This window comes from Etheostoma spectabile, chromosome 3, assembly GCF_008692095.1.
Source record: "Etheostoma spectabile isolate EspeVRDwgs_2016 chromosome 3, UIUC_Espe_1.0, whole genome shotgun sequence".
Taxonomy (NCBI): Eukaryota; Metazoa; Chordata; class Actinopteri; order Perciformes; family Percidae; genus Etheostoma; species Etheostoma spectabile.
Genome location: NC_045735.1, coordinates 30,498,197 through 30,521,038, shown reverse-complemented (window position 1 = coordinate 30,521,038; position 22,842 = coordinate 30,498,197). Strand labels below are relative to the sequence as shown.

At 41.8% G+C, this 22,842-nt stretch overlaps 1 protein-coding gene across 2 annotated transcripts; it reads left to right on the top strand.

Moving 5' to 3' along the window:
- Positions 1 to 761: 761 nt before the first annotated feature.
- tmem91 (transmembrane protein 91) lies at positions 762 to 22,781 on the top strand. Of its 2 annotated transcripts, XM_032507579.1 has the most exons (5): positions 762 to 1,358; positions 7,811 to 7,889; positions 10,444 to 12,030; positions 15,747 to 15,893; positions 19,013 to 22,781. In XM_032507579.1, the coding sequence occupies exons 3-5, from the start codon at positions 11,584 to 11,586 to the stop codon at positions 19,166 to 19,168; spliced, it is 750 nt and encodes a 249-aa protein (XP_032363470.1). In that variant the 5' UTR covers positions 762 to 1,358; positions 7,811 to 7,889; positions 10,444 to 11,583; the 3' UTR covers positions 19,169 to 22,781. The 2 variants fall into 2 exon arrangements, with proteins under 2 accessions (XP_032363470.1, XP_032363464.1); XM_032507573.1 differs by lacking the exon at positions 7,811 to 7,889.
- The last annotated feature ends 61 nt before the right edge of the window (positions 22,782 to 22,842 follow it).

Below are 22,842 nucleotides of genomic sequence, written 5' to 3'. Positions count from 1 at the left end.
ATTTCTGATGTGGGGATCTTAATGTGGGCTGGCCCGGGCAGCTAAAGTGGGTCATAGGGTGAGGCAGACATGAAAGGGCAGATGCATCTCACTCCCCCCCCAGTCTGCCTCATGCAGCAGCATCAGTGAGATTCTCATCTCATCTCATTCTTGCGCCTTGGTGCACACTGCGGATATTGCAGGTGCAGCTTGCCCAGAATCCTAGGGATCCACTTGCATTCAAAATGAACTCAATTGTTGCTGAGGCTCACCTTACATACCCCCCACCCCCGCTGAAGTCTTAACCCCAATCCTGATTCCAACCCATAGAAAAGCCCTGACCCTACTAATCATCTTAAACCCCATGTTGTCTTTGGGTCAAATTTGACCCGTTTTCAAAGTATTTTTTTTTTTATCCGAAAAAAAGGAAGTCAAAATATTGGTCAAAAATGTTGTAAAAAGTGGCAAAATCTATGGAAAAAAAAATCTTAAAATACAAAAAATACAAAAACAACAACAAAAACGTTGAGATAAGGGGAAAAACGTTTTTTAATGGTCAAAGGGAAGCCAAATGTCCTCACTTTGCATGTGGGTGTTGTTCTTTCTATCCTTATGAGGACCTTCCGAGCAATTGAAACACAACACACACATGCTTCAGTAGGCTTTAGGACCCAGTATTTCCGCCGTAATAAGGTAGTACAATTGAGGAAAGGCAAAAGGGAGAAAGAGAGAGAGAGAGAGAGAGAGAGAGAGAGAGAGAGAGAGAGGAGAGAGAGAGAGAGAGAGAGAGAGCTGTGTTTGCGAAGTCAGAGAAAAGCTGAGAGTGGCAGAAGAAAGTTGACACCGTGTGAGACGCAGTGCAACCGCAACAGGGATTAATCAGATACCTTCTCCTGTCTGCGAGGACAGAGAGCGAGCCGAGCACGATGCGAGAGAGGATGCTGTGCAGGGGGAAGGGGACTCTCTGACAGAGCATGCACACCACCCACACCACCCACACCACCGCTGCACAGGTGGAGGCTGATGCAGGGGGCATCCGCATGCATTCACCGCCGCATCAGCACCGCTCGACGGACGGATGTTTGACTCTCTGTGACTCAGCGCACGCATTCCCTCTCCCACCTAAACACGTGTAGGATACATAACCTCACACACGCACGCACGCACGCACGCACGCATACACACACAGACTCACACAAACACATTTTGCACATGCCCACGCCAAACACAAGCAAACCATTTGATCAGTGTGGAGCAGTCAGCCGTGTGTGGATGGTATAAACGGGATTCCCCGTGTCTTCTCAGGGGACTCGAACCGAGGACGGGACAGGACAGGACAGGACAGGACAGGACAGGACGGATCCGTTCCCAACGTAAAGGTGAGGAAATATTTAAAGGAACCCATAGGAAACCCTGAGCTGTGTTCGGACTGCATTTGTTTCCTTGAATAATCTTTGACATTTTATTGCTAACGTTTCATATTCCAAAGGTTTTTGTTATTGTTCCCTTACCACCCCCCCCCCCCCCCCACCATGAGTTATGTATTAAAATAAAACAAAAATATGAAATGTGAAAGCAATGCTGTCTACCAGCAAACGCTTTATATAATTAAAATTAACTTTATTGATTAGTGTAATTGTTACAACCAAGCACTAGGCTGATATATTGTTATTTTATTATTATTATTGTCATTATTATTATTATTATTATTATTATTATTATTATTATTAATTACAGCCAAGCTTCTAATTCTTACATGTTAAGAATGTTGAGGAGAGTATTGATGTTATTGTGCGTTGTCATCTCTAATAGTTCTTTTTATTATGAATATCTTTTGTGAAGAGAGCATACAATACTCATCTCAAATATTGTAAGATAATATAAGGTAGCAGCTCAAACAAAAACACAAAAATTTTTGAAGATCACAGAGTGATTATACAGCAATGAAAACATAGTTATGAATATTAGATTGCCAATAGATCTCCTTAGATCCTACACACTGATCCTTTAAGAAGATCTTTGTTTTGACATGGAACTATTTAATTGATCCAAATGATTTACTGATCCAAGGCTAATGTTTGAGAAAGGGGATTTATTAATTATGGTTGTGTTTCTGATGTCAATAATCTAAATCGGTTTCTGTGCGAGTGAGACGCTTTTTATATTACTGTAATATTGAAACAGAGGATGTGATATCACCTACTGTAGGCTACAGTGCAGAAGTGAGAGCTCCTCAGTTCATTATTTTATAAAACTGAAGATTCACTTTCTCTGTGTATATTTATGAATATATACAGTACGATAAAGGATATGCTGCTTTGGAGTGGAACCCCAACAGCAGCAGAGCAACCAGCTCTACACAGCTCTGCTCCATTGTTTATGTTGCTATTGCTATTTACTGCTGTAGCACAAGCCTGGAGTGCAGGAATATTTAAAACCGATGCACGCTCATGCAGCATTGCCGAACCCTGATTGAATGTGATTTGTGAGATCACATGTGAAATGTAAAACGTGTATCAGGGGACATTGTAGAAAAAAGGGACACGCATTCTTGATTAAGGGCAGCTCTTTTCTCCGTTGATTGTGCTCTTCTTGTTTAATGACCTGTGTGTATGTGTGTGTGCGTGCGTGCAAATCTGTGAGAGGCTAATTGATTAATTAAACACACACACACACACAACGACACACAGTGTCATCACACATGTAAACACAGAGTAGATGACATCAGCCTTTGCATTGTTGCTGTTTAGCTTCTTTTCAACATCATGGCAGTTCTCAGTGTTCACATCCATTTTCAGAGGCTTTACCAAATTACTACGATTAAACTGATAGATAGTCAAACACTAACATGCTGGTGTAAGCCACCATTTTTCATAAAGTGTTTATTGCATGGATATAATTTTCACTCAAGTCAAGAATTTGGGGGGGGATAAAAGATTAAAATAGATTGTATTGTCCCAAAGGAAATTAGTCTTGGACAAACCATATCTGCTGTTTAAAGAATTCCACACAACATAGTGCATACATACACACACACACACATAAATACACACATACTGTGCATACGTATACATACATAAATACATACACAAATACATACATACATACACACACACACACACACACACACACACACACACACATAAAGTACACAGATTGCTGCATCACTCTGCATGGACATGCCCATGTTGCATGCAGAGACTGCCACTAGCCAACAAAATTGCACACGTTGTACAACACATCATAATAGTTGTTTCTGGCTGTACAAAAAAATATCCTTGTTTATGGCAACTCTTGGCAGAGCTTTTTACCATTGTGTTGCGAGTGACAACAACAAAATCTTCTTAAATGTATTACTTAAAGGTCCAATATGTAATAAATTTAGCCTACTGTAATAAATCCAGAAATTACCCCAATGCGTCATCAGCTATTAAGGAAACATGCTAAGTTGAAATACTATTTTCTGACAACATTGCTAATGCCAGTATTTTCTCCTCCTTTTTCCTTTGTTCCGTGACAGAGTTTTGGCCTGTGTGTTGGTATCTGTCACTCCCCGATGCCAGTCGAGTGCAGATTTGAGTCACGCATGCTCAGATGTAAACGGTTTACAGTATAACGTGTCATACCGGATGAGAGTCGAGTCAGACGGCTCTGGTCAAGTGCAGATGTGAGTTGTGAGTGCATGCTCAGATTTAAACGGTTTAAGGCATAATGTGTCATACTGAAAGTGGTGAAATCCATGGAATAATAAACTTTTCTCATTACAAACAGTAACAGAAGATGAGAATCATTTCAAAAACGTTTCAGCTATCTATGATAGTTTGATGTTAGCTCAAAACGCCATTCAACTGACAACTTTTGTTGTGTTTGATTGCTAACTCGTGACCAGCAGGGAACAAACTTCGTCCATTTTACTGTATTGACATTACAGAAATCTCTCGTCAGCTTCTTGTATGCTACTTGTCGCAAAGTGACGCATGCACGACTCAAATTTGCAGGTGACTTACATTGGGGAGTGACTATCAACTGTCCAGTTTGACAGCCAGGCCCGGGTTACCTGTGCTACAACTGTAACATTAGTACAGCCATGAAAGTAGCCAACAAACAAACAAGATCAACAGAGATGTATTCCACCCGTCCTAAAATAATTCTAACAGAGACGTAAGAAACCCCGGTTAAATATTGGAGATGTATTTGAAAGAGGGAAACAGCTTAGAAGCCAAAATGATTCAGAGTTGGTTAATTTCCTCCTGAACAAGTAGCTAAGTATTAGCTTCAGGCTAATTTTTCTACAAGAGACGGGCATTTTGTCATTTCCTATTTTATCAATACCTGAGTTGGTTACTCGCAAAAACAATTGAGATGCAGCCAGTAAAGTGATCCTGACTTGTCCTTGCTAACGGTGCTATGCTAACCCTGCTAACTTCTAACCCTGCTAACTGGTAAAGTTAAAGGAAGACGAGGCAAGCGGGCCAGGGCTGTTTACTCTTTGTTGCCTGTTCGTGGCCGACTACGGTGAGTTATTTGAAGCCAAGTGAGGGGGACTGTAAATCGGGAAGAGAGGACCGTGAGTTTGCAGTGTGTTTAGCCATTGTTGCCGTAATTCCAAGCAAATAAAGCGTGTATTTCAATCGGTTGAAAAGGGCAAGGTAGTGTTTTTTTTAAATGCTAAGCTGAGGAAGTGTGTCTGTCTGGTGTGTGGAGAGGACAACCAGGTTGTGCGGGTTTTGTCGGTTCCTAATGTAATTCTAAGCTGAAGTGTGTCTGTCAGTCAGGTACGGGCTTCTATGACATTATAGCCAGCATCTAACGTTAGCTACTCTGCTGTGTTGTGGAGTAATGTCTGGCTATGCAAGACAAGCATCTAGCAACAGTGTTGGATGCTACTGTCTCAGCCTGGCAACCAACGTGAACTTCGAGTCTGGGGAGGAGGGGGCAGGGGAGACAACTCTCTCCAGTATTTTCAATTTGTACTGCAGTAACTATTTTAATCACAAGCTGTCAGTATTACATATTGCACCTTCAAACTAATTGTTGCATTTGTTTTCTATTTTTAATTAGTGGTTTAGAATCTAAAAAGGTTGGAGATTTGTTTAAAATCCTTCTAATTGGGATGACCTGTAGCTCACCCAGTAGAGTGTGCGCCACATGTAGACTGGGTCCTTAGCAGCAGTATGGGTTCAAATATATCTACAGCCTTTTGCTGCGTGTCCTTCCCTATATGCCTTTGGATGCTTTTCTGTTGTTTGGACATGGCTACATTCACTTAAAGTATCCAAAGTGCACAATACTCCACTGTACTCCGTTCAGTTGATTACACCGGTTACAGCCCAGTACGTCACATCGGTGAAAACCCTCTATTGGTGATAAAACATAAATGACTAAATGAATGAATATTAATAATGCCCTGTGTTGCAGTGTTTTACCATGCACTTTGTTGTAAAAACAGCATCCTCAGATCCTAGCAATGTGTAAAACATGAAACCCTCCCAATAGAATTGTTGTCCTACATGATCAAACTAAAGTCCCTGTTTACAGTGAAATAGCGGTGTTCTATACAGTGTGTTTGGGAATGTACACAAAAAGCGTTAATGTAACTACCTGTGTATAACATGGTCAACATCGACATACAAGCATACACATCCATCCATGGAAACCCTGGAGAGGATTGCAAAACGCAGCTGAAGAAGATACTGAAGCACACATGATACACGCACACATATTCGCACACACACACACACACACACGACTACATGACCAACACAACATTGCGAGATATAGCCAGTCTCTGTACAATGTGTCCCATGATGCTCACAGATGCACATAACAGAACACTGAGTACAACATACAACACGCTCTGCAGAGATGCTGGAGCCATTTTCAACATATTGCAGATGGGTAACTTCTCTTTCCTCGGGCCTCATTACACATAAGCACCAGCTGTGTGAGGAGTGTGTGTGTGTGTGTGTGTGTGTGTGTGTGGTGTGTGTGTGTGTGTGTGTGTGTGTGTGTGTGGTGTGTGTGTGTGTGTCTGAGGTTAGAGCAGGGCATACCGTAGACTGATATATGAGCTCACACTGTCACACACACATTCTGCACAGCGGGGTTCAGCACCCGGTGTGACTGCGCTCATTTGTTATTATTATGTGGAAATGATCCATCCTTTGCAGTCTAATGTGACATCAACACATCCTTACTGAAAGGCAAGGATACACTGAAATCATCCCATCCAGTTATTATCAAGCCAAGCCGAGGAACAGCACTGAAATGGCAAATTAGCCTCTGCTTCATTTATCCTGCAGTGAGCACTCCACTCCATGGTGAATTTGTTTCCATAGGAACATGATGTTACTTTGGGCTTCACGAGCTGTGCAACGTGCTCCACGCCACTGCCTGTTTTTTGCTTATCTTTTCTGTTCAGTTTCCTCTCTGCTCTTGTCAGTCACTCCACACAGATCAAGGAGGAAGATATAGTGAGAAAAAGGGTTTGGAAATACAATCAATAGCACCACTTGGGTTTTTAAAAAATTTGTGTTTGGCATATCTCGAAGCCTGCTCCGGTCTTATCAGCCTGACATCGCTGTTCTTCAATACGTCTTTTTATTATAGAGCCTACAGGCGTTTACAGCTCCAGTTTCCTACAGTCACTATGCCATTTCTTTTCTTCGAGTGTGTTCTCTGTATCAGCATCGCCTTAATCTGTATCAGCTGAAATATAACAGAAATACTTTCAGCTCTGTACATGAGTGTGTACGTGCTTGAGAGGCAGAGAGGCGGTGTGTGTCAAAAAGACTGCAGAGTTGCTGAAAATCTATATAAGAGTCAGCAGCAACAGTTCTCTGCTTCTGCGACGGGTTTAAAGCACTTTTACTTTGGTTGCACTTTTCCACGTCTTAAGAACAAGATCTATTTTTGTGCAGAAAGCAGAAAATGTACAGAGAAAGACAGGTTTTTAAGTTTGGTACAGTGGCTTTGCTGAAAGTGTTGGCTGGATTATGAAGAACGGAAGGAGTCAGATCAAAAGCGAAAGAAGAGGGGTGGAAGTAATGGAGGGAACTGAGTAAATGTGTGGTTGTGTATGTGCATGAAAAAGCACCAGACTAGAAAAGGAGAGAGAGATAGGGAGGCAGAGAAGAGCCGCTCTTGTAAAAGTGTCGGTGGTGATTTGCAGCGACGTCCTTGCAACCTTCCCTCTACCTGACTGGATGTTTTATGAGTGTTGCTGAATCAGAAGACTAGGCCGGCTTATAATACAGCTGACAGAAGTCTTTTTATGGTGGATGGGCAAGGGGTGCAGGAGGGAGGGTGGGCTGTAATAAAGCTGAGTGCATCTCTCCGGGAATGAAGCTGCAGCGATTGGGAGGGAGGCGGGGCGGAAGAGAAAGGGAAGGCTGCTGAAGTGCTACAAATATTAGAGAGCCTGAGTGCGTGTGTGCAGTAGGCCTGTATACACCATATGCCCAGATGTGTGTGAGGGGGAGGCACTTTGCTCAGAGCGGTGGCTGACGTCACTGTGTTGAACGATCACTCAGCGTGTTCAGTGTGAGAGGTACTAACCCTCCATAAAGAGTGTGTGTGTGTGGGGGGGGGGGGTTGCACGGCGAAGCAGTGTCAGCGCGCAGAGCAGAATGCAGCCCTCAGCACCACGCTAGCCCAAAGACACCCAATTATTCCCTTTTTCCTTTCTTTCTTCTCTGTGCTGTGCAGCGAAGGGTGCAATAACGAGTCATTGAATTGATCTCGAGCCTGCGAAGCACTCTGCCATGCAGAATGAATACTTACTGATGAGATATTATGTCGTTTGTTGAAATTACTGATTCTAATTCCACAGGGAATGAAAAGACCCTGTACAGAGACGTTTTTGATCTCTCTTCAGTTGTCAGCTCACAGTAGCATTTCTCCACCACTCAGTTAGGTGCTAATTTTAGATCTCCTCAGTTTGGAATACAGCTGCAACCAACCATTATTTTCATTGTTGATTAATCTGTCCATTATTTTCAAGATTAATGAATTAATAGTTTTGTCCTCAACTCGGTTTAGTGTCACAGACAAGAGAAGAAACTAGAAAATATTCACATTTAACAAACAGACGTCAGACAATTTTTGACCAAATTGTTGTTTCTCGTTCAGTGTCTTGCCCAACTTGGGACTGCAGGATCGAACCACCAACCTTTCCGATTGGCATGTTCCCGCTCTGCCACTGAGCCACAGCCGCCCCGTCACTTAGCACACCCTTGTTATGGGGCAATCAGGTGCATATGTCTAAGCATTCATCCGTTTTCTAAGCAGCTTATCCTGTGCAGGGTCACTGGGGGCTGGAGCCTATCCCAGCATGCAGTAGGTGAGAGGCAGGGTACGTGCTAGATAGGTCAGCATTGCTAACACATATACACTAAGCAAAGTTTAGGCAACATTTTAAACATAATTTACATGTCAATATAATGTAGCCGCACTACGCAGGGCACGCATGTATAAAGATCACCATCAACACTGAAATGCCTGAATTGCAAAATGGAAAATGCCAAAATGAAAAAAAAAAAAAAAAAAGTTTTGGTCAGCAAACTGCATTGCAGCCAAGGAGTGGAACAGACTGAATACTCTACTGAGTCTCGGCTGATTAAACATTCTTTTTATGGGGTTCTAGCCACAAATGTTATCTCAAAATCTCAAAATCTTTTAGGTTTTTAAAATAACTTCAACTTTTTTCCTCTGAGTCTCTGTAACTGGACCGGAGCAAAGTTCAATTACTGAGGAAATATCGCTATTTGTTGTATGATATCAGTAATGCTGTTATGTTACTTAAAAATAGAAAGGTCAGGGGGCTCCTGGTTAGCTCAGTGTTAGGGTACCCCATGTATGGACAGGGGCGTCAGACTGGGGGGGGGGGGGGGGGGTGACTGAGTTCCCAAGGCCCTCATGGAGGAGGGCCAAAAAAGATTCTAGAATGAATAGTTGTGGATGACCCATAGAAAATGCCTTTCTACAGGGCCCAGAATTCTGTGTATGGAGTCCTTGTCTCAGCGGCCGCGGGTTCATTTCTGACCTGCGTGCATCTGCTGCATGTAATTCCCAATCTCTCTCAATCTTACCTGTCTTAATCTGTCCTATCAATAAAGTCAATAAAAGACAAAAACCTTTTAGGTGGCAGCAGCACAAATCCAGAACCAAGAAGCAGAACCATCCTCTCAACATTTGTTGTGTTGATGTACATCAGGTACAAATTTTAGGATTTCTATTATCAAATGGCTTGAAAAATATTGCATAAAGCTGCCTTAAATGGAGCGTGCCCCTGGACCCTCTCTAGGTTTGGGCCAAGCCCCGAACGTTTCCACCGTCTGGCTCCGCCCCTGCTCTGTGTCTGTTCTGGCTCTCTGTAATTTACTACACCCAAATTCACCATTTAGTAGTTCTCATTCCCACATGTCTTTGACAGGCCTTCTTCTCAAACATACTGAGCTGTGTACCAGTCAGTAACAGTAGTAACTACTTTACTACACTGTACCTTATTATTTTTTACGCTGTAATCTGGTGCTACGAATATTACTGCTGAAATAAACTACAAAACAAACTCACCTTCGTTCTGGGGACATAAAGCTGGTCCCTGTGAGGTTAACCATTTATTTTTGGGTAGTTTGTTTCTCAGGTGCACTCAAAGTGTTATCTCCATAGGACGTCTTTCAAATCACAATAATCTGCTAAGTGTATTCATTTACTATATATTTTACTATATTTTACTATATATTTCATGATCGAGCAGGGTCCACCATTTCACACTGAGATTCCCGCCTACAGATTGAGAATTTCAAGCTATTAACGTTTCTGTACACTGCTTATTGAGCCCTGCTTTGAATTTGTGACATTAGTCAGTCTGTTGACAAGACAAGACCATTTGTCCTGTCAGCACCTCTAGAGCTGTGCTGCCTGTAAGGACAGCTAGTTCTGAGGACAGTGACGCAGGTCGGAGCTGCTGTGGATCTAACGTCTAATGGGAATTTGGGGACAAGGGTTAGGTTTAGGCATGTAGCCCAAGTAGTGTTTGTAACTTCTGTGAAAGGTAGAAAGCAGTAGGGATGCACAATGTATCATTTTTTATATAGTCATGGCGATATCAACTGGCGCAATAAACATCATGAAAGGCTGTGACATATCGCCAAAGATACCCAGAGATTTTTTGACTTGCACAAAACTGCACTTTGTAATGAAAATGCCATCCTTCAACTGAGAACACTTTAATATCTTTTTATTTAATTGTGATACTCAACGACGCATGTTGCATATTATCCTCATATCGTGCAGCCCTAGAAGGCAGCGTGTGTGTGTGTGTGTGTGTGTGTGTGTGTGTGTGTGTGTGTGTGTGTGTGTGTGTGTGTGTGTGTGTGTGAGGAAATAATACCTCTGTGGTCCAAACTGGAGTTAAGCTGTGAAATCTAAATATTATGTGTGACCTTGTTCTTCTCTTGACAGACCTCATTGTCCTTGTCACACTGGAAAAAGAGCTGTCTGACTCCTCGTCTGTCCCAAATGGAACCCTCTTAAGGTGGACTGGATACATTAAAAATACATGTCCCAAAGGAGCGCTGCCGTGGCACACAGCAAACCCACGGCCATAAATCAACAGAGGAGGACTTTGATTTCTTCATTATTGCTTCCTGCAGCAACAACAGAGGACAGGCATGTTGGCAGGCCCGCTGACCTGCCGATGTGCACCGTAGGATTCTATTTCTGGAGACTCATTGCTTTTACAGATTAACTGCCCTCAAATATGGCCCCAATCCTTTCATTGCACCACTAGTTTGACTGCTGCCGGAGGTTGTGCATATTCAAGCTGCAAAACACCCCGCTGTGCGTCACTCCAGTCATTTGAAGGCGGGCTGCCTTTGGCCTGTAAAAGCAGTGTCGGTGCAAAAAAAAAAAAAAACACACTGCTGTATGTCTCAACAGACTGAAAGTCCTTTTTGTTTTTCTCTTTGCAATCATTTCTCAACTCATTGGCCATTTCCATCCAGATTGACAAGCTTTCATGCTAATAACATGACATTGTGCTTAGATTAAGACTTTACATGTGATTGCAAGAGACATTTTCCATGAGTCGCTGAGGGCAAATCCCATTGCCCAGTGTTTTTGTTAGTCTGGCTGGGGCTAATCAAGGTCCTCCATCATCAGAATTGACATTTCCATATTGTATGAGATAGAAAGTAGCAAACATTAGCATATTCATGAACACTGACGCATTCAATCATGTGAAATGAAAGTCGTGGGGCGACCATTACAGCCCTGAAACAAATAGCTAATGACATGTGAGGAAAAGAGGATCCCTTACACAGTTTCAGCACATCCCACACATAGCACAGTGGAGAAAGCTACCACTGGATATTTTATAAACCTAGCATGTGTTTTTGGCCTCTTGACCGAGGCCTATAATAACTTTGAAAAATTAAGGAATAGGATTTAAGATGGATTATCACTGAAACACTAAAGCCACCAAAGCAGCTGCCTTTGCATAAACCGATTGGGCGCTCTTTAGGGAGACGCGCCGCACATTGATTTGAAGATTAGATTTTGGTTGTTGATGTAGTGGCCTCTTGTTGGTATTAAAAAAGAGGGATGGAGAATTTAGATGAGCTGGAGCACCCTCTTTTGGGAGAAGGCCCCAATAACAGCCGTGCATCAGCTCAGGGGCTGGGGCCGAGGCCGGGGCCCGCGAACGGACAGGCTCCTGGCGGGACATTTAGGGGCGTCTTGGTTAGGTGTGAGGAGGACAGGGCCTACCCTCCGTTTGCGTGGAGGGGCTATTGTGGACATCCTCCGGAGCTTCAGCAGCAGCAGCTACTGGACCCTTGCTCCTTACCTCGCACACTGGAGTCCTTCTACCCTGCGGCCCCCATCTGGGGACACTCCGACTCCCTGCTCAGCAAAGACTACCTGGAGACCACCTTTGTGGACATTCGGCCCGGCTCCACCCTGGAGAGGAAGCTGCTGGCCGAGACGCAGGACTTCCACAGCGAGGCGTACAGCGTGGACGATGAGGATGACTTGCTTCCCGACTCTGACGTAAGTCATCCCACTGACGTGATGTGGACCACATTCTTATATTCCAAACTGTAATATCAAGCATTCATTTTAAACAAAATTATGACAATTTCAAATAGGAAATAGGGCTGGGCATCGCCAATGATTTCCTGGATCGATTTGATTCCGAGTCACATGGTCCCGATTTGATTCAATATCAATGATGTTAGGGAAAGTTCAGTTACAATTCAAATTTGGCTGGGATATAAAAGTGATTTTTAAAGAACGTAAGCTGTACATTGTACAAGCATTAATAAACCCCTCAAATATAGGTTAATGTTGTCATCAGGAATTCACCACAAAACGTTTTTTTAAATACTTTTTATTTCCACTGTACATACATGGTGAAAAGGCATATATAAAAACTTCAAATTTTAGGATTTTATTAATTGATATGAGATCACTCAAGCTATTTTTTACATTGGAGAATCAATTATTTTAACCGAGCCCTGATAGAAAAACATTGCAACTCATTCCATTTCTCCAGATGTTCAAGAGAATAACTAGTAACACATAAATATGATTGAAACTACCGATTATTGTCTTGCCTGTTAGGCGTCAGGAAATAGTGAAAAACTACCAGTCTACCAGTATATGTCCCAGAATCCAAGCGGACATCTTCAAGTGTCTTGTTTTGAATAGGTTGGCATTATGGATGAATACATGACTTGGAAGATTAAACAAAATAGTTGCAGATTCATTTCTGTCGATTGAATTATCAAATCATTGGCTAATTGTTTCATCTCTACACATAAATAATCATCATATATCTCCATCTAATTTACACCACATCCTTTTTTTGTTTTTCTTTGATGGAGTTTTGCATAAAAAGCATAAGAGATTCATATTCACTGTACAGATTCTGGGAACCAAAGAGGAACTTAAAATAGACACATGAGCAATGCATTGCAGAGGTAGGCAGCAATAGAATGCTTGCCGTCAAACAGGCAGATTACATAAAGCTGCTCTAGGTCAGTACACTACAGCAGTGATGGAGGATGCCAGTTCTATTTCATAGATCACTGAGCAAAGCCCACCCTAGAGTCAAATGTAAATTAGCTTTAAGACTCACTACAATGGTCATTTGATGTTTTGAGGACATGAGAACGTATATGCTGTAAATGGCACATGTAAGTAGCCGCTGGTTGTTTAGATTATTATGAAAAGTCTCTCTGCAAGGTTGTATTAAAAGGTCTAATTACCCACGGTGAGTTAAAAGGCTAAAGGCTGTTTTACAATTATTACTTTGATTTAGTCTCACATAGCCAGCTCTAGCTCCACAGCGCTGTGGAGTAAGGTCTGGCTACACCACTGATGCATTCTGGGATAATTAAGAAAAAAAAACTCTGGGTTGTTTGCGTTTCTCTAAACCAATCACAATCGTCTTGGGCGGCGCTGAGCTCCAGAAGCACCGTCTATGTCTCTGCTAAATAGTCTCAGGAAGGAACTGGTTTTGGTGGACCATTTGCACCCCGCAAGAGAAAACGTCACATACAATATTAAAAGAAGTTAACTGTTTACACAGTAATATGAGCTATTTAAATGAGCTCATACATGGTTAAACCTCGTTAGCTCTTACCAGTGTATCTCTGTGTGTACTTTGTCCACAGAAATCCCACCAATCCCAAAAATGCTGTAAACATACTCTTTGTAAATCTTTACAATCATTCCCTAAAGGGACCAAGTAGGCTTGCCTTGTTGCACCATCCAAATGTTCTTCTCAAAATCATCTTCAATTTGTTGCCATTTGTGATATTTTGATGTCAAGCTTTATCCTGGACTATCCTGTACTTCCGTTGATCCAGACTACTTTGATTAAGAACACAAGCCACTGGACAAACAGCGTAGTACAGAAGTACCGCAAACCATTCAAATCAAGAGGCTGCTACAAAGTTCACAGGAGTTTGCTCCACAAGGACGAAAGAACAGCACACCAAATAGCGAGCTCATTGTCAATGCTGGCAGTCGTGCTGCGATGCACAGCCGCAAGCCTCTGGGGATACAACTTTGCAGTGACCTCAAAGAGTCCCAACACAGCATCTCCTTCTCCTCCTTTGTTTCACTTCACACACTTTAGTCAGACGACTCAAACTGTGGAGCTAATCAATGCTACACGATGCTAATCATATAGCTAATCAATACTATACGATTCCAGAGCAGGAGAGAAAAGTCCTGAGTGACTGTACATACCAACACAGCGTCCGTCTGGCTTTTGGCTTCGAGGTTTCCCTGTTGGCATGACAACGGCGTCATGTCGACAGAAAATGCTCGAGAAAGATCACTCCTGATCAATGGTGGAATGTAGCTAAGTACATTTACTCAAGTACTGTACGGAAGTACAAATGTTGAGGTACTTGTACTTTAACTTGAGTCTTTTCTTTTCATGCCACTTTCTACTTCTACTCCGCTACATTTCAGAGAGAAATATTATACTTTTTACTCCTCTACCTTCATCTGACAGCTGTTACTAGTTACTTTACACATTAGGATTACTTCACAAAAACACACATAGTTTATTCAATCGGATGTTTCATTATAAATGAAAGTAGCCAACAACGTAACTTCCAGCTGAGATGATTAGACCTTTAAACACACAACTGGTTGGATCCTTTACACTTTCTAAAATGGGAGGATTTACCTGCATTGAATCCTTTTACTTTTAACACTTTGAGTACATTTTCCTGATGATACTAACATACTTTTACTTAAGTAATATGTTTAATGCGGGACTTTAACTTCTAACAGTTCACAGTGTGGTATGAGTACTTTTACTGTAGTACAGGATCTGAATACGTGTTCGACCACTGCTCCTGATATATGAGAATAGTTCCAGGAGTGAATGACAACCAGAAAATTAAAATCACTTTGTGAACTAAAGTGTGTGTAATAATGATGTACTATTTTTTAATGTTTAAAAAAAGGTGCAGGTCTTTGAAGCATTTGCTCAACTGTTATGGGAGCATCTTTGCAAAAATCCACAATTATTTAACGCACAAAATAAAAACATGCAGGGTAATATGACAGGGTCGGCGTGAGAGAGGAAGTCAGATCGAATGTGCAGCTGTTTCAAAAAGATGCGCGAGTCACGAATGGCCTGCGGTCAGCAGAGCTTCTGCACATCCACACTAACCCCATTCAGTCACATTGTCTTACCGGCACCAGCAAAGTTTCACAGTTGAATTCAACAAACAAAACCAAAATCACATTGCTAATGCTTCCGTAAAACAGTCACTTAGTGCTAGAGCATGTTATCTTTGTATTTTTAATGCAACTTTTAAAAGAAATAATACTCAACATTGTCAAATACTCACTTAATGAATGACTGAGTCCAATTACAAAAAATACATGTCTCATTTATCCTTATAGTGGTATCTAACTATGCAAATAGTTTTGATTTTGCTTCTTTGACCTCAATAAAACTGATATAAGCGAGTGGGCAAACACACGCAGTATTACTAACTACTGCACAATGCAGATGAAGAGCAGTGGGCTGCCACAGAGTTGAAAGGAATTTTAAAATGACATTTTTAAAATGACATTTTTAAAATGTAGCGTATTTTCAACATGTCTTTTCGAAATCTATGTCCCAGTTACTCTGGATAGCACATAGATCTCTGAATAAAATTTTTACAAACCTTTTTTTTGGGGGGGGAATAGAACTTGAACTCATCCTAATTTGCACTCTGTTTGAACCCCAGGACTCGTCTATTGATGACTTCAGTGATACGGACAGTGAGAGCCACTTCCCTCTGATGATCCCTCAGGACTACCTGGGTCTCGCCTTCTTCTCCATGCTCTGCTGCTTCTGGCCACTGGGCATCGCTGCCTTTTACCTTTCACAGAAGGTACACACACACACACACACACACACACACACACACACACACACACACACACACACACACACACACACATGCATGCACACATGCACGCACGCACACACAAACAGACAGAGAGACCCACACGCACTTATGCACACACAGACATAGAGAAACGCACGCACGCACTCTCACACACGCACACACACACACACATACACACACACATACACACACACACACACACACACACTCAGTGTGTCCTGAGCTGACATGATACAACATGGCACTGTAGTTCACAGCCACGGGGGATTTCTCCCCCTCTGCAGTGTGTGTAGACTAACGGGTCCAGTTTCTCAGGCGCTGCGCAAAGTGTGGACATTGAGTTGGGTTAGAGTTGAGTCAGGGAGGATTACACCTAGATTTGAAAGATTATGAAAGAGCTTTGAAACAGCACAGATCTGTCCAATCTAAAGTAAATATGCATCGATTTTAGAATCACAGTCTCTCTGTAGCATCATTCATACTGAGTGTTCATAGATACGCTTCATTTAGATGTTTAAAAATATCTAGGGCTGTCCTTGATTAAAGAAGTTCTTAGTCGTCTAACACTCATGTAATTTTGTCGACTAATCGATCTGCAAAACTATAAAAAAAAATTTTTTAAATTAAATTCAGAATGTTAATACATCTCCACCTCAAGAAGAAAAAACGCTAAATGTTGCAGATTTTCATTCTGGTTCACCACTGAAAACTGTAGAAAAAAAAAAAAAGAAAAAGAAACATGCAGATTCTGTTTGGGCCTGCTCATACATTCATCATGAAAAAGCATAAATAATAATGAATGAACTAAAGAAAGCCTAGTTGTCCAAGACCAAAACCACCAATAGGTGACTAATCACTAATATACAAAACACAATTTAATGTCTACATTTGCAAAAAAAACATTAGAGGCATACCCAACAACGAATGTTTTTTTTCTTTTTGCGTTGGGGTTTCTCAGGTAAATTTCAACCAGAGTTCCAAAGGAAACAATCAGATTAACTTCATATTTAAAAATTGATTTAACAACAATCCAAAATGACGGCTGGAGCCCACTGATCTATACACCGACCTACTGATGCAAACCCCAGAATAATGGGAAAGATACGGTTAATAACAGTATAATTGTGTTGTTATTAACAGTGTATTTCCTTTTATTCTGTGCTTTACATCAGTGGCAGGTGTCTAGATACATAATCACTGTTTTATAATATTCATATTACCAATGCTAGCTCATATATTTTCTCTCCTCAAGCTGTCCACAATCAGCGTCTGATCAATCTCTTCTAAGACAAAGCTGGTGGAAATATGGAGCACGCCAAAGGGTTAAAAGGGGACGCTACTCAAAACTATCCCATCAGTCAACATTACACTGACAGTGTGGAAAAGCCCCCAACATCTCTATCTGTAGTCACTAGAGGCCCCTGGTTTAAAAAGGCATCCTTCCAGCAGTGCGGGGGGCTTTTGATTAGATCAATGGCCTTCATTAGGGTTTAATTAGAGTCATAACAAGAAACCCCAAGGTGATAGAATTCCAATATGGTTGAGTGCTACCTGAAACAGAGGTCAGAGTCAAAGACATGGGCCAGAGGGGTGTGTGTGTGTGTGTGTGTGTGTGTGTGTGTGTGTGTGTGTGTGTGTGTGTGTGTGTGGTGGAAGGAGGAGAAAGTGATGATCAAGGCACAAACGCAGGGTGTGAGTCAGAACATACTCTTCATAGTGGAATGTAACTAAGTAACTAAGTAACTAAGATTAAGATTAAGACTGATTCTACTTTATTTAATTTACTGTGGTGAGATTTGGGGTAATGCCTGTAAAACCACTCAGTGTGACACCCACCCAGACAGTGTGCACAGTTCAGAAAAGAACAATAGGAATTGTAAATGTTGGCTTCAATGATCATACTAATTCATTATTTCTTAAGTCAAAAAAACTGAAATACATAGACCTGGGGAACCGGAAAACTTCAGAATTAAGCTCGAAATTACCTTCTTCTTCCCAACATACAAGCCACGTTGAGAGAAAGAGATTGGGGTTATGCCCTCAGAGGCGAACTCAGTTGGAAACAACCTACCTGTAACATAGTGATGAAAAGCAAGTCTGTGGCGTGAAGTTATGAAATGCATTACCAGAGGAATTAAAACATATTAGGAAGGTCTTCAAATTTAGGCTTGTCTTCAAGTTAAGGTTTCAAGGACATGACACTAGATAAGTACAGACGTTGAGTAGTAATATGCTGTGAAGATGTTGATAATGGTGAGTGTGATGATGAACATCATTATCATCAGGGTCATCATCATTATTTAGGATATTATTCACCTTATGGTGGCAATGTACAGTATATTGTACTGACCCTTATGGGTATATGTAGGAATATACTGTAGGAATGCATAAGCAAACACACTGTATGTATGCATGTATGTAGAAAGTTGTCTGGGTTAGTGTACTGTATATATTTTTTCAGCTGTTGTTTCTTGTAAATTCTTTCCTTGAAAATGGGTTTGCTACTGTTAAAAATATGAGAAGGGGGGCTGATATAAGATTAGGCTTGTGACCCTACCCTTTGGTTACAACCACTAAACTAATTAAGTCATTCATTCATTCATTCAAATGTCGAAGTACTTGTACTTTACTTGGGTCTTTTTTTTTTCATGCCACTATTTCTTTCTACTCATTTCTACATTCTACATTTCAGAGAGAAATATTGTACTTTGTACTCCACTACATTCATTTGAAAGCTTTAGTTAGTAGTTTCTTTACACATCAAGATTTCTAAGGATTTTTTCTTCATCGCGTACTTTTACTTTGGACACTTTAAGTACATTTTCCTGATGATACTTACATTATTTTACTTAAGTATCATTTTCAATGCAGGACTTCTACTTGTAACAGTGTATTTTAATAGTGGTATTAGTACTTTTACTTAAGTAAAGGATCTGAATACTTCTTCCACCATCGCTGGGCTTAGCGTGTGATTGGAATGAGTAAGAGAGTGAAGTGGAGGCCAGGGAGGACCATGACAAATGATGATGAAGGCCCCTCTCTCCTCTTCTTCCCCCCCCCCCCCCACTCTAATCCTCATCTCCTTCTCCTTTCTCCTCCAGACCAACAAGGCCTCGGCTCAGGGGGATTTCCAGGGCGCCAACGCCGCATCTCGCCAGGCTCTGTGGCTCTCAGTGCTCTCCATCGTGTTCGGAATCATAACGTACATCTGTGCCATCGCTGCATTGATTTCCTACCTGTCTGGAAAGCCACCATAAAAGCAACTCATGCACACACAAAAAAAAAAAACAGACCTCTTACATCTCATGGATATCATCCACACAACGTATCACCTGTAAATGTGAAATAATTACAGTCTTTGTCTGTCGTCATGTTTTATCTACAGCGAGCTGGAAAAAGACAGTGAAAACAACGCAAGAGCTCGTATATTAAAGAGCTCAGCAGTGTGGTTCCAGAGGTAAAATTATGAATCCCACTATGGCATAGTACATCCATGCCATAGCATGGATGTATTAGGCATTTGACCTCGAGTGGTTAAGGTTAAGATAGCCGATTGGTCAGGGGATAGCACCTGAACAAATAAGGTTCTGTTCCGTATGAAATCAACCTTGTTTTCAGAAAAAAACATGTTTTATTCGTAAAGTAATGGAGCAGTACTACACTACCCGCAATCCGAAGCATAACAGTGACATTTTTTTATTGGTAGAGCTCACTGTTGTCATGGAATTCAACCCCCAAACAGTTATAGCGAGCGGCTCCCACTTAAGTGTGTTGCCGTTTTTCCACTGCATGGTACCTACTTGACTCGACTCGACTCGCCTCTTTTGGTTTTCCATTACTAAAAAAAAAAAAAAAAAGTCTCTGGTACCTGCTAACAGGTACTTTTTTTAGTACTACCTCGGTCGCAGTACCAGCGAGCTGAGGTGATACCAAAAGGTGACGTGAAAACCTGCAGACTTCTGATTGGTCAGAGAGGATCGTCACTATTAACTGTGTCATCATTGGTGAAAACAGGCACATGACGAGAAAAACAACCCACCTTCGACGTTCTGTGTGTGTGTCGCGTTAGGTCACGGCAGTTTCCTGCTGTGACGACCAGAGTGCGGCGGTACTAATCTGCAATGGAAGGAGGAGGACGGGGCACCGTGGGCGAGTTGAGCGGGTAGGGCCACCATTAATGGAAAAACGCCATATGATGGTTTGTGTACACAGTGTTGTACTTTTTGCCTTTTTATCAGTTTTCAAAATGTTTTTTTAAACCCAAATCAAAGGTTTTATGATCAGGATTCATCTCATAGCTCAGTGGTTTGGTTCCAGACTTAAAACTCTTTAAATAAGCATCTCAAGAATTGTCAATGGAGCAACTGAACGGGGAAAAAGTGGACGGTCACTGTTGAGCTCTATAGACTATAGTAACTTCTTATTGGATTAGGACATCATTCAGCTCAGAGGACATTCCTCGCACGTTAAAGGAAAATGATTGAAAAAGAAGTTATGCAGTATCGCTCCATATATAAGATAGTCTTTAAATGTGCTTTGTTTTGTCACCCGAAGACGTCGGTCACCTGCCATCCTTTACATCTGTGCTGTAGTCTTCAGTCATCATGTTAAACGTTACTGAAGTCCAAAACAAAACTGTGACAACAACATGAAGATGTTGTCAATACACTGTAGATATCACTGACACAATAACACAGGAAGGATGAATAATGAGAAGCAGAAAAGAGGCCGCGGCAAGGAAGTGGTTAGCAGCTAAATCCTGATGGACTTCACGCCCGAGCTGCCACGGCCACTGTGGGGGTAGACAAGCTGGGAAGCCCCAGAGCTTCTTCTTTTTTTCTAAATGAAGCTCGAAGCAATATTCTTTTAGGGAACCCAGAATGTGTTGCTACACCTCTGGCCACAGCAAAGGATCCGCAAGGAAACACGATTGGTTACGTACTCTAAGTGAAGAGACAGGGGCTGCATCCCAGGATTTAAATTGCATCCCCGTTTCCTCCACTTGCGTCCCTCCGAAGAAGCACGGCAGAGACTCAAAGTAATCATGCGAGGAGAGCGAGAACAAGCGTCACATGAATTTGTATTTATTTTTATTTTGGCATTTTAGGCCTTTATTTGATACGACAGCTTGGACATGACGGGGGGGGGGGGGATGACATGCAGCAAAAGTCAGAGCCACCGCAGCGAGGACTGAGCCTCTGTACATTGGGCACACGCTCTACCAGGTGAGCTACCCAGGCGCCCCAGCGTCACGTGATTTGTTCCCGCATATGGGCAACGGCTTCCAGGAAGGCTGCTCTGTCCTCGCTCATAGCTCCTCAGAGATCCCTCCTCCATCCTAGCTCCTCGGGGCTGGAATAAAAGCGTTGAGACGGCCTTCACGAAGGAGGGCCGGAACAAGTGAAGTGAAGAGAAATCGAATATAAGAGAAGTGAGATCCCTCCAGCTTGTAGGCCGCTCGGAGACGGTTCCGGTCTTGCTATGATTCCACCACGCCAGCTCTATAGAAAACCATGGGGCGTGGACAGACAAACCGGTGTGTCCTAAAGCTGTATCCACGTACCTGTCCTCATGGGGGATTATTCCCCTTACATATGGAAAATGTCGATACAATAGAGAACTGCACCTGTCCACTCTTAATCCATCCTGATTTCACATTCAGCATCACTCATTGTTTACCTGCAGAAAGGATGCCAAGTTCAGTATCTTTATGTTGAAATACACAAAAATACATATAGTGCCATTATATAACAAAATAAATATAAATGAGTGTTCAAATGAAATGCAAGGTTGCGATATTAAACACTGGCTCTGGATATAGAAATAAAGGAGCTGCTTCTGTATACAGTGCTAGGAAATCATGACATGGGCGAGGAAAAGTGCCAAAAAATGTGAGGGGAAAAACTCAAAGAAGGATCCTTTTATGAGCTGTTCCATTAAAAGAAGCAACCAGGCTGCTACTCCACGCTCTCCAAATATAGATTCTGCAGGTTTCTGTTCCCAAAAAAACAATAAAGACTGAAATCCTTCAGAAACTTGCTTCTTGCAGTATGGCAAACTTGAAAAATGAAGTTGTCTCCTTCAACTTATGTAGGCAGACACAGTGACATCTCAGTGCTCAGCCATGTGATGCATGAGTCGGCAAAATCTCCATTTGGGTCATTACAGAAACCTGCATGGCCAGTTTGGAGTTTGCCATGTACAAACCTGCTCCAAGCTTCAATCAGTTCCTTCATTTGGTCCTGGATCATTGCAAAAAACAGCTTTGATAAAAGACAAAAGAAAATACTCTGGCCATATTGGTTTGAGCTTAAATGTGCCATTAACAAAGCAGCAAACAAGGGAACTCAAGGTATATATATAAAAAAAAAAAAAAAAAAAGACTAAGATAAAAATTGCCATTTTCTATTTAGATATATAGTTTTTATAAAGTCCTCAAATAATTCACATACTTTGTTTTCTGCAAACCCAGTGTTGTATCAAGACTGAGCTGATAATCCATTAAGGTGACTGTCAGTAGAGACACGTGTGATATCTCAGTGTCTAACCCAGGTCAGCTACAGGATCCCTCTGGATGTGCTGTGACACAGCTGCACTGACTCAGTCCTGACAATCCTGAACCATCCTCTGTCTCCACTGGACAAATGACAAAAGGACCCTGTTTTGTCACAGCTGTTACCCCCGATTAGTGATTTACGTGTGATCATTTCATGTGGATTGCCTCGAGAGACGGGCTCCAGTCAGATTTGTCTCACTTGGTATCACTTATTTAGGTAGTCCCTTAAGGTTAAAAGGTTTGAGAAGTATTAGTCCAAGAGATATTCAGTTCACATTGTTGTATTAGATGTAAATATTTAACTGAAAGAAAAATCAACGAATCCCAATAAATGCACTTGTTTGACATTCATCTCTCCTCGTATTGCGCATCCTG